At 41.2% G+C, this 12,228-nt stretch overlaps 2 protein-coding genes across 16 annotated transcripts in view; one reads left to right on the top strand and one right to left on the bottom strand.

Moving 5' to 3' along the window:
• LOC133472529 (gastrula zinc finger protein XlCGF57.1-like) overlaps nt 1-12,228 on the top strand; it is a 200,021-nt gene that overhangs the window by 181,663 nt on the left and 6,130 nt on the right. Inside the window, exon 1 of one of the 4 annotated variants that reach the window (XM_061763473.1) lies at nt 7,498-8,199. The exons of 2 other annotated variants lie outside the window; for them this stretch is intronic. The gene's annotated coding sequence lies outside the window, so the exon portion shown is untranslated. Of the gene's footprint in view, nt 1-7,497; nt 8,200-12,228 lie in introns of those variants that run through there. One more of the 4 variants, XM_061763471.1, reaches the window with a different exon arrangement.
• Nucleotides 1-12,228, bottom strand: part of LOC133472567 (zinc finger protein OZF-like) — a 284,984-nt gene that overhangs the window by 158,696 nt on the left and 114,060 nt on the right. For 2 of the 12 annotated variants that reach the window (XM_061763603.1, XM_061763595.1), the window contains exon 1: nt 25-120. The exons of 9 other annotated variants lie outside the window; for them this stretch is intronic. Coding sequence is in view for 1 of the 3 variants with exons in the window: in XM_061763624.1 (XP_061619608.1) it covers nt 25-63 (39 nt within the window). In the remaining 2 variants the exon portion in view is untranslated. Of the gene's footprint in view, nt 1-24; nt 122-12,228 lie in introns of those variants that run through there. One more of the 12 variants, XM_061763624.1, reaches the window with a different exon arrangement.

The following is a 12,228-nucleotide window of genomic DNA, read 5'->3' on the forward strand; positions in this document are numbered from 1 at the left end:
TAGTCCGAGGATTGCGGTACTCACAGAGACAGAGCGTGCTTCATTTTTGATAACTTTACTCATGAACGTGTTGGCTATTGGCAGGGATGCGTCAGTACATCCGCCATATTGGATGTGTCCATTCTGCTTGTATCGAACGGCACACTCCAACAGAGTGAGTTCCCGAAGTTTCCGGGGTGCAGAGAGCGCGTCCGGAGTGAATTTCCGAGCACACCCTGTCAGAATGTCAGAGAAGATAAATGCGGGTGGGGGGGATGAAATGCCAAAAGTGTGGGGCATTTCAGACTGATTGTTACTGAAAATGACAGATAGTTTCATTTTCTTGAGCAAAAAATACAAAAAGAAAACTTGTAAGTGAATTATGGACCCTCTCAACCCCCATACAGTCGGTCCTTTAAACTCATTCCCCTTTTCAGTTCTGTTTTTTTTTCTTCCTGTGGCTAAAACGAAGCCCTCTTGGACTTTCTTGCAAACTATAAGTTGGTCCTCCCTCACTTTGTAAGTACCAGGCGCTGTCATTCTATCAGTGGCTATCCGCCATGATTGTGAGTTACTTAGTAATAATAAAGGCCCATTTCTACCACTACAATGTGCAGTTGACAAGCCTAAAATCCCCAAAATACATCTTCCCTGAAGTTTAATGTGCTTAGTGTTATTTGGGCTACCTTGTCTCTGCCGTGTGCACCCACGCGTGGCGCATGGATCGAGGCACCAGTGTCGGAGTCGTCCAACTCACCAAGGCCACACCCAGTGCAACATGCGCAGGCTCAGACAACGGCGACACTTCAGGGAAAATTTACTGTTTATTACATTCGCTAGCCCACGAGATAACGACAGCCATTTCCATCCTTTTTGCAAAGTCTACCACCATCTGTCCCTCCAAGTTCCTTTCCTGGATGCCGTACTTACCCATTACTTCTTCATCACCCCTGTTTCCCTCACCAACATGTCCATTACAATCTGCACCAATCACGACTCTCTCTGTCTGGGATGCTCAGAACTACTTCGTCTAGCTCCATCCAGAATTTATCTTTCACCTCTAGGTCACATCCTACCTGTGGGGCATAGCCACTAATCACATTATACATAACACCCTCAATTTCAAATTTCAGCCTCATCATTCAATCTGATATTCTTTTCACCTCCAAGACATCCTCAGCTAACTCTTCCTTTAAAATTACCCCAACTCCATTTCTCTTTCTACCTACACCATTGTAATATAATTTAAACCATCTTCGACCCACAGTAGCTGAATTTTGGACGTTGCTAACCCGGGACACGGCCGATCCAGTACGGAATTCTTTGGATAAACATTCACATTTGTTTGGCAAAGTTTTAAGCCAGATGGCCTTTGTGACACAACCCTCTGCATTTATCCTGTCGGAGCAGCCTACAGTTTGCACACCCATCGGGGTGCATTAAGATAGGATCAAACCCAGGTCGAAGAAAGTCATAGTTAATGTTGAGCAACACAAGACCAAACAGGTTTTAGGATTAATCTTCCCTGACCCGGAATCGAACCCCGGCCACGGCGGTGAGCGCTCCGAATCCTAACCACTAGACCACCAGGGACTTCTGGTGTAGTCAACAATTGTTAATCCGCCCCCCCTGCCCACACAACTGATGTGAACCAAAATGTGCAAAGATTGACAGCTCTTTGGATGGATGGATGGATGGATGTATTGCAAGCATCGTTGATTCTTGTTGTCTCTGTGACCTGACTTTGTGAATTACACTTTAAGCAATTAAAGGATACTTACATATTATTTGATATGTGAACAAATGAGCGGGTTTACTTTGATATAAGAAAGCGTAAACCCTCAAAGTGGGTGTGTGTAGGTGTGTAATTTATGGCATTTTCTTACATGGAATGTCTTTGTGTATTAAGAACATAACTCTTGCTGTGATTATTATTGTTTTGTTGTGATTAGCAGCAGCATCAGGGGTTGAGGTCACGAGCAGAGGGGTTATTGAGGGACTGGGTGACCCCATGGTGGCAGTGAAGAGGTGGTGCTGGTCTTGGAGAACAAGGAGGAGGAGGAAGATGTGGTGCTCTTATTGGGGGAGAAGGAAGAGAATGGAACAGGAAGCAGCAATAACCCGACCGGTAGAGATGCCGTGTGTAAGGCTGCCGTACTGGGGAGGCAATTGTATTACGCATACAGTGTAAACAGCAAAAAGGATGAAATCACGGTCACCGCTCATTGGTTAGTATTCGGGGCTTTGTTTCAAGGCAGGAGGAACAAAATGTGTTCTTCGGTTGTGTTAACCAGGGGCCTCGCCATCTAAATTCGTAGTCCCTGGATGGATCGCATACAAACCAATCGGGTGTCGGAAGCTGCCAACTTATAAAAGTTCACTTCCAGAACAATTTGTCCCAATTTATTTGAATTTCTACATTTTAAAAATATTGTCAAGAACATTACGAGGGTCAGTTATTGAAGTCTATTATGTAATGGGATCCAAATGATTCTGCATAATGTTAAATTGCAAACATAATCATGATTCTGTCTAATTGAGAATAAATTATGGCTTCAATGATTATTTTGTAAAATAAAAAATATGATAAAGTGGAGAGTGACATGAGTGTCGCATTTCATCACCACACAAGATGTGAGCATAAAAGCGGTTGAAATGGTAACCTGTATTTAATGTTGATTAATATTCTTATCAATACAGTAAAATGTTGAGATGATTCACTTGATTGACAGTTTAATACCTATCATGCCCTTCACATTAATTCACTGTCGTCCTCGCTCAGCATCCTGCAGGTTTTCCTCAGCCTTGCTGCAGCCAACAGTTTTAGACAGACAACTTTCGTGCCAGGTTCCAGCAACCCAAACCGTGATCGTATAGTGGTTAGTGGCCGCAGCAACCCCAGTTCAAATCTGGGTCATGGAAGGAATGAAGCCCTGCAATTTATTTTTTTAGTGCTGCCGTTTGAAGTTTACGTGGGACAGTGAAAATCCTCCACAGTGGCTTGCAGAGGGCCCAAAACTTCGTGGGGCTAGTGGCGCAATGGATAACGCGTCTGACTATGGATCAGAAGATTCTACGCTATCTTGTGTGCAGTTTTGCATGTGGTATTAAACCTAATTCAAAATGCTTTATTTTTTACGTTCACCTTAAATGTCTGCGTTACGCTAACTCATGCAACACTGTCAACGCGGTCAGGTCTTTCCACCCCTAATGTTAATAAATAAATAAAAAAACCTATATCATATTATTTGTTGTGTTATAAATAACATAATAATACATAACACGTAATAATATGTTGTGATCGTCGTATAAAATTGGTCATGGCAGGAATGAAGCCCTTTTTTTAGTGCTGCCGTTTGAAATTTACGTGGGAGAGTGAAAATGTCATTTGGATCCCATTACATATTAGACTTCAATAACTGACCCTCGTAATGTTCTTGACAACATTTTTAAAATGTAGAAATTCAAACAAATTGGGACAAATTGTTCTGGAAGTGAAGTTTTAAACCTAATACAAAATGCTGTATTTTTTACATTAACCTTTAATGTCTGCGTTACGCTAACTCATGCAACACTGTCAACGCAGTCAGGTCTTTCCATGACACTATCCAACATAATGGGAACCCCTAATGTTAATAAATAAATAAAACATCCTACATCATATTATTTGTTGTGTTATAAATAACATAATAATACATAACACATTATAATATGTTGTGATCGTCGTATGAAATTGTGTGCAAGAAGGACAGCAGAGTACGAGGAGGAACTTTGTGAACCAAAAAAGGAGAAGGAGAATTTTTGTGTCTTGTCGGCTGGTTGAGTAAACATTTGTTCATGCCAATTGAAATCAGTCTTCAGTCTGAAAATGTGATTGCAATGGTGGGAAGTAACCGAGTACAGTAAACCCCCGCTATATCGCGGTTCACTTATCGCTGTCCGCCTCTATTTTTCAATGTCGCCTTTCACAATTTGGACTACGACAGGCCTGTCGGGGCGCTGTGGGTAATAACGGGGCAGTTCAAACGAACCGTGTGGGCAGAACAGCCGGACGTTTGCGATGGTGGGGAAGCACCATCTAAATTTAGTTTTTATAGGTGTCCTCCATTTAGCCAGAGATCATTTCAATGAAGAGAGATTTTGGGAACTGAAGACAATACTTGAGGTGAAGAAAAGATCACGTCAGGCTCAATCAGGTTGTTTTTTGTCCCAGTTTTGCCCTGTCCCGACCGAGGACCTCAAACGCCAGACTGGATTATGTTTTAAAAGATTATCCTATGAGATTATGTCAAGAGGAAACAATAGAATGTACACTGTTTTAATTGTACTTTATTTTTTTCCTCTTTGTTTTAAATGTTTATAAGATGTTTTTTTTCTTTGTTTTGAAATGCTTATCATCATGTAAAGAACATTTAGTTACCTTGTGTATGAAATGCACTATATAAATACATTTGCTTTGCTTTAAATCTGAGATGTTTTAAGAGTGGATTTGTTCAGAATATAGGGACCGATATGGGTCGGGGCCGAAAAATATTTACGACTCTTACAAAATCTCCACATGTGGAAGCCAACGTCTCCCCCAGTCATGACGTCGTGAATTGGGAAGTGAATCAGAATGGAGCCAATCAATTCCTGCAAACTGGTGAAATGTCCAAATTTTGTAGTAAAGGTATCAGATAAAAATAACTATGGATATTATGAACAAACCAAAAAACATTATGGCAAATAATCATGACAAATGCTTTTCCACTTTATTTGAACAAAGTGCACATGACATGGTTTCAGGTTTGATGAATAGTAGGTTTACCTGCGACTTCTGATTGTCACGGTTGGTAATCGTATGATGTTGGACTGGACCCAAAAGGAGACGGAAGCGGAGGAAGTAGATGAGAATGGTTTATTAATTAATCGCTCAGCGGCTAGGACATCCGAGGGGCGATGGTGGTCCGTTGGAACAGGGAAGGTGTAGGAAGTGGAACCATGGGCAGGTGGAAGAACTTGGCGGCATGGCTGGAGACACGGAAGGAGCATTGGAGACGGAGAAGAACACAAGGGGGGAAGTACGATTGCAGGTAGTTGAGTAACTTATGAGGAGGAGTCATGAAAGTTGGCCTGTGTACAACGGATGAACGTCAATACTCTGGTGCTGGCTTCCTGGATCTGGCAGGCTTAAATGCAGGCAGTGTAGAGTGCTGATTGGGAACAGGTGGGCGGATGAGGTGCTGATTGCAGGGGAGAGAGAGAGGGAAGGAAAGGCGAGGCAAAAAGCGCCACCCGAGTTCCAAAAAAGGAACTGCAGGGACAGACCATGACACTGATATCTTTTTCGACATAAAAATAATTTAAAATCTTTTTGTAGTTGAACACAAAACATGGAATGCTCAAATGTTCTAATTATATTTTTTACTAGGCACTCATAGTCACAATGTGTGACGTAGTGGTTACCTACCTCTGTACCTTGTGATGTCCAAGTTCCCATCTATCCAGGGTGAGACACTTTCCAGTCTGCCTCCTCGATGTTTTTTTTCCCTACTTTGGTCTTTGTCTCTTAGTAAAGTGTCGGCGTTAGCGTTTTGCTGAAGTACAGTATGTGATGGAAATTTTGTACCATGGTTCAAATGTGGGCGGCACGGTGGACGACTGGTTAGAGCGTCAGCCTCACAGTTCTGAGGACCCGGGTTCAATCCCCGGCCCCGCCTGTGTGGAGTTTGCATGTTCTCCCCGTGCCTGCGTGGGTTTTCTCCGTGTGGTTTCATGGGATATACTTACATGCTAGATTAATTGAAGTCTCTAAATTGCCCCTTGGTGTGAATGTGAGTGCGAATGGTTGTTTGTTTGTATGTGCCCTGCGATTGGCTGGCAACCAGTTCAGGGTGTACCCCGCCTCCTGCCCGATGATAGCTGGGATAGGCTCCAGCACGCCCGCGACCTGAGTGAGGAGAAGCGGCTCAGAAAATGGATGGATGGATGGATGCAGATGAGCTCATTGGGATGTGTCAGCCTATCACCCAGCTGGATCATTTGAGTCTGGGGCAAAGGACTTCAGAAGTATGACTGGTACAAACTGAAGTTTGGATCAACTATGACTACGTCAGAATTTGTCAAGTAAACATAACATTTGTTTGTCCATATATACAAAGATCGTTACAAAATTAACTGTTTCCCACATCGTAACAATGTTCATTGCACTTTTATTGAGATAATTATAGATACCAATTCTCCAAACATCAATATCTGAATCCTCGGGTTCGGGTTCGAGGGGACCTGGGCAATTCTTTTCACATGAAAACTCAGAAAATTCAAATCCGGCCTCGCCTGTGTGGAGTTTGCATGTTCTCCCTATGCCTATTTGTGTACGGAAAATTAATATTCTATCATCTGAATAAATTAGAATAAATCTATGCTAATTTATTCGGCGGTACCTATATGAAATAAAACAGCCTGCCTCAAAGACTCTGCAGCCAGGTTGGCATTGCAAATGAGGATCAGTTCTCAGTTGCCTCACCTGGATAAATAAAGGGTTAGGTTTTAAAGGTATCAAAAACATTTAAAACTTAGACGAAGATATAAAATAAGACTAACTTGAAAGACCAGCATTTTTGTATTGATCCAGTATGTGTCAGTGATGATCAACATCAGCCTCATTTGCTTCAGCTCCCCTGAACTAATAAGTGCGATGGAAACACAAACCACATGGGCCACAGGAACCTTTTGCTACCGGGAACTCAAAGTTCCTGGGCTGGTTGGTGGAAAAGCCCCCGAGGTTATTTGGGGAGCCACATGAGGTAAGATTCATTTGAAATAATAATAAATAAAAAATAGCCGGGTCAAGAACAACAATAAAATGTGAAGTGAAAACTTGAACATTAATAAAGTGCAAGTTTCAATGATGGTATGGCTCGGCATTTGCAAAGTAACCTATTTATGTTTTTGTTTTTTTTTGGAGGGGGGGGGGGGCATCTGGTGGTGCGATACTGATTTTTTCAAGATTTTTTATTAATTTTTTTAAATCAGGGGTAATGACAGTGAAATATGCAGTTGAGGGGACTTTCTTTTGAAATGCCACATCAGATTTGGGTGGGACTTCTTTTGTTGGGGAACTGTGTCCCCCAGAACTGGACTCGTCTTGCGATACCATTGGGATTATTTTCCTCATCTCAAAGGGTCCTTGGGCAAGACACTGAACCCAAATTTGGCCTTGCAGGGCAGCAGTTGCCCATTGGTGTATGAATGTGTGAGTGGGAGAATGTGAGGCTTTGTAAAGTGTTTTGGGCACTGTGATGGTGTAGATAAAGCGCTAAATGCAGCCCATTTAACATTTATTTTTTTATAATTTTTTTGAAAAAATATATCCTTGCAGTCATGTATGCAGATACCAAATAATTGTTTTTAATGCATCTCATGATTCGAATTAACCTTACTGGTTGCATTCCTGGTTGCGTTGTAACAGAGCGCTTATCTATATACGTAATTATTTTAAATCTGAAGCATTGACGTCCCTATTATTGGCAGGCTTTTATTTTGAAGGTGGCTTTCGCCGCTCGTTGGCGGTTTATTACCGTAATGCCTCGTATGAACAAAATGAGCGGCGGCTGGCTTGACTTCTTTACGAGTGGAGGCTGGCCTCCCAGTCAACTGGAATTGGTCGAGTTTCGTCTTTATTCCACCTGCATGTTCTTTATCTCGGTTTTATCCAGTATATTTGATACATAAACTTAGTTTGAAATGATCGCAACAAACTATCAAATCCAACCTCCTGCGTCTGCGCATGCGCATGCGCTTCCCTCGTTGCTAGCAACTTCCGCTCCAGATCGACTTTCGTGCATTTTTGTTCGAGCAAATGAATTTGCTCCACTAATTAATTCTTCCCGAATTAGTTGCGAACGGATTGAAACCTCGACACAGTGCGTCCTTCACTACTTTCAAGAAGTAAAACATCATTTCAATCTTCGTGTGCGGATAAACTCGTCTTGGTGGTGCACGTCGAAGCTTCTCGGCCTAGTTAGCTTAGCTTAGCTCGCTAGCCGCTAACAAAGAGACGCGTTTGTCAGCAACGCATCGCAAATTCGAGATCGCCTGTGATGATCGTGTGCAAAATCTGTGCAAGAACGACAGCAAAGTACGAGAAGGAACTTTCTGGAACGAAAGAGGAGGACGAGCCACAACGTCAACTTGTGGACGCTGTTCGCATGCAGCTTCGTGTTGTGTTACAAAGAGCAGGTTTGGACTCTTCCTACTATCACTTGTTTACTTCCGAACTACTTTCTGTATCCAATCGTTCCAGCTTGAGCTCACAAACATTTTTTTTGGTAGACAGCAGAATTATTGGTTCCATTTATCACAGCAAGTCTTTCGGGTCCTGAAGCAGCAAAACAGCCCCAGACCATCACACTACCACCACCATGTTTTCCTTGATGTATGAGGTCCTTTTTCTGAAATGCGGTATTAATTTCACGCCAGATGTAATGGGACACACACCCTCCAAAAAGTTCAACTATTGTCACGTCAGACCACATAGTATTTTCCCAAAAGTCTTGGAGATAATCAAGATGGCTTCTGGCAAAATTGAGACGAGTCTTCATTTTCTTTTTGCTCAGCAGTGCTTTTTGTCTGCCATGTCGGCCATTTGTCTCTTACTCATGGTGGAGTCACGATTATTGACCTGAACTGAGGCAAGTGAGGCCTGCAGTTCTTTGGATGTTGTTGTGACCTCTTAGATGAGTCGTCGCCGCGCTCTTTGGGTCATTTTGCTCGGCCGGCCACTCCTGGGAAGGTTCGCCGCTGTTCTCGCCATTTGTGGATAATGGCCATCAATGAGAAATAAATAACACTATCATGAATTATGATTTAAGTCTATCGATTGTTACATAAGTATATATACAGAATGCAAGGTATGAAATCATATACAATGTGTCTAAATGAATGTCTATTTCTACAGGTATGTATGTACAGGCTATTTACCAGCTGAACTGGCCCAGATTAAGACTCATAATAAAATGTTAAGCACATGTAAAAAGATCTAAAAAGAGAAGAAACAGTTCTTAGATCATTAACCAAAAAGTTGTAGTCCTTTATTTGTACAGAAAATAAGAGTGTGACTTATGTCGACAAACAAATAAGTTCATCCACTGAGGTCGGGGGGTCATGAAAAAAAGAGCACCAAGCAACAACATCTGGTGCGCCATTGAGCGCAAATGGTCAGTGTCGTATCTGCAAGTGGCGAGATTTTGAGTCAAGTGCTGTCGGTGAAAAAAAAAAAAAGATTGCGAGTGCAAAGTTTGTCAAAAAATGGAATATGGTAATACAGTACTTGTGTCTCCTATCGAGGGGTCTTCATTTTCATCTTCATATTAGTTCTGATCTAAGCTCATAAATGTACAGCCATGATTGCCTGATGTTTTTTTTTGTTCAGAATTAAAAGAAATGCTCAAGAAGAAAAGCGAAGTTTAAACTGAAATTACTTTCATTTATTTTTATAGTTTTCTGCCCAATGTGAATTCAAGAAATAAAAGTAGATTTTCGAAAAAAGAAAAATAAGTGGTTGTTCATTTTTATGTGAAATTGCTTATTTTTTCTTGTGTGTTCATATTTGATCTTTTTATCTGAATACCCGAATATTTCATTACAATTTTAGTAGGATACTCGAACACTAAACTATTTGATACCAAAAGCCCTAATATTTTCAGAAGTGTATGTGAACGTAAATAGGAATGTACTCATAAATTTTGGCGAAGATCGGACGGCACTTTCGGACATAAAGCGACGTAACTCATGTTATATGTGGCAGGAAGTGGCTATATTGTCTTGCCTCAAGGAAGCATTACAACGGGCGATGTTTGAAAACAGCAACCCTTCCAACATGTTTCACAATCACGACACCACCACTGATACGAGATCACCAATTACCACTCGGACTTCTGTCACCACCATCACTACGGTTCCAACTACAGCCCCAATTCCAATGAAGTTGGACAAGCTATTTAATGTTCAAACTGATAAACTTTATTGTTTTTAGCAAATAATCATTAACTGCTACACGTTCCAAAAAAGCTGGGACAGGTGGCAAAAAAGACTGAGAAAGTTGAGGAATGCTCATCAAACACCTGTTTGGAACATCCCACAGGTGAACAGGCTAATTGGGAACAGGTGGGTGCCATGATTGGGTAGAAAAGGAGCTTCCCTGAATTGCTCAGTCGTTCACAAGCAAAGATGGGGCGAGCCTCACCTCTTTGTGAACAAGTGTGTGAAAAAATAGTCGAACAGTTTCAGGACAATGTTCCTCAACGTACAATTGCAAGGAATTTAAGGATTTCATCATCTACGGTCCATTATATCATCAAAAGGTTCAGAGAATCTGGAGAAATCACTGCATGAAAGCGGCAAGGCCGAAAACCAACATTGAATGCTCGTGACCTTCGACCCCTCAGGCGGCACTGCATCAAAAAGAACCATCCGGACAGTTATGGACGCAAAGCCAACATCTGTGATGGTATGGGGCTGTGTTAGTGCCAATGGCATGGGAAACTTACACATCTGTGAAGGTACCATTAATGCTGAAAGGTTCATACAGGTTTTGGAGAAACACATGCTGCCATCCAAGCAATGTCTTTTTCATGGAGGCCCCTGATTAATTCAGCAAGACAATTCCAAACGTGTTACAACAGTGTGGCTTCGTAGTAAAAGAGTGCGGGTACTAGACTGGCCTGCTTGCAGTCCTGTCTCCCATTGAAAATGTGTGGCGCATTATGAAGCGTAATATACGACAACAGAGACCCGGGACTGTTGAACAGCTGAAGCTGTACATCAACCAAGAATGGGAAAGAATTCAACCTCCAAAGCTTCAACAATTAGTGGAACGTGTTGCAGCCATAAAATTCCAAGTTCATGATTTTTTTCTAAAAACAATAACATTTATCAGTTTGAACATTAAATATCTTGTCTTTGTAGTGTATTCAATTAAATATAGGTTGAACATGATTTGCAAATCATTGTATTCTGTTTTTCTTTGTTGAACACAACTTCCCAACTTCATTGGAATTGGGGTTGTACTACTACTATTATTATTAATCAGTTTATTTGAAAGGGGACAATGCAATTTCATAAAACACATGAAATACTCATGGTTAAAAAAGCCAGAATTAGCCAAAAGGCTAATTTTCATCTGTAGTCCCCTTGCCATGATGTAAAAAAGCAGTAAAATACATCTAAAAGACAATATAATACAGGATACATAATCAAAGACTTACTATACTATTAAGAGAGAATAAAACCACAAATCATTTGATCATAACAAAAAAAACATCATAACATACTTGTCTTTTAGTGTTGGCAGTCCCAGTTTAAAAGACTGTCCCAGTTTAAAAGACTGTATTTAAAAAAATTGCACAGTGATGATAGTGCCTTGGTTTTTTTATCCATCACTTTAATTACTTGTTTGTACACAAAACATTCTGACCAGCCTGGCACCAACTGGTTATGCAATAGTTGAAGTGACTAAGAATCATTGAATGCAATTACATTTTTGCGGCTTCAGTTGACATTTCATTTCGAATTGCACGAAAATTTGCGAGGTTTAATTTGATGTTTTTACGCAATTTGTCAATATGGGCTTTAAAGGAAAGCTGTGAATCTATTATTAACCCAAGATATTTGTATTGGCTGACAATTTGCATTTTTTCTCCATTAACAAGTATGTCGGGGTCAGGTGATACTCTATTTGTTTTCGTGAAATACATGCCTACAGTTTTAGAAACTGTAGACAGCACTTCTGCAACCAAGTTGTGACACAGGAGATTGTATGAGTGAGTTTAGCAGCAACAGTATCTTTGGAGCGACCATGAACAAAGAAAACCGTGTTGTCTGCATACATTACGCACTCTGCTTCAGAACAAACAGTGGGCAAATCGTTGATATAAAGACTAAATAAAAGGGGGCCTCATATTGATCCCTGAGGGACTCCAGAGGTTAGCCAAAGAGACTCTGATCTGCAGTTGTTAACTGATACAGATTGTGTTCGGTCATGCAGATATGATTCAATCCAGCTCACAGCTTTGCGCGAGAAGTTCAATTTTGAGAGCTTGGTAAGAAGAACAGAGTGATTTACTGTATCGAAAGCTTTCCTGAGGTCCAAGAACACCGCCCCTTCAACTCCACCTTCAACTTGTCGAGAGAAGATTTTATTTTCTCAATGAAGAGGCATGTAGCCATTTCAGTGGAATGCTTGGATCTGAAACCAAACTGCATGGCGTG

This window comes from Phyllopteryx taeniolatus, chromosome 23 (genome assembly GCF_024500385.1).
Source record: "Phyllopteryx taeniolatus isolate TA_2022b chromosome 23, UOR_Ptae_1.2, whole genome shotgun sequence".
NCBI classification, from domain to species: Eukaryota; Metazoa; Chordata; class Actinopteri; order Syngnathiformes; family Syngnathidae; genus Phyllopteryx; species Phyllopteryx taeniolatus.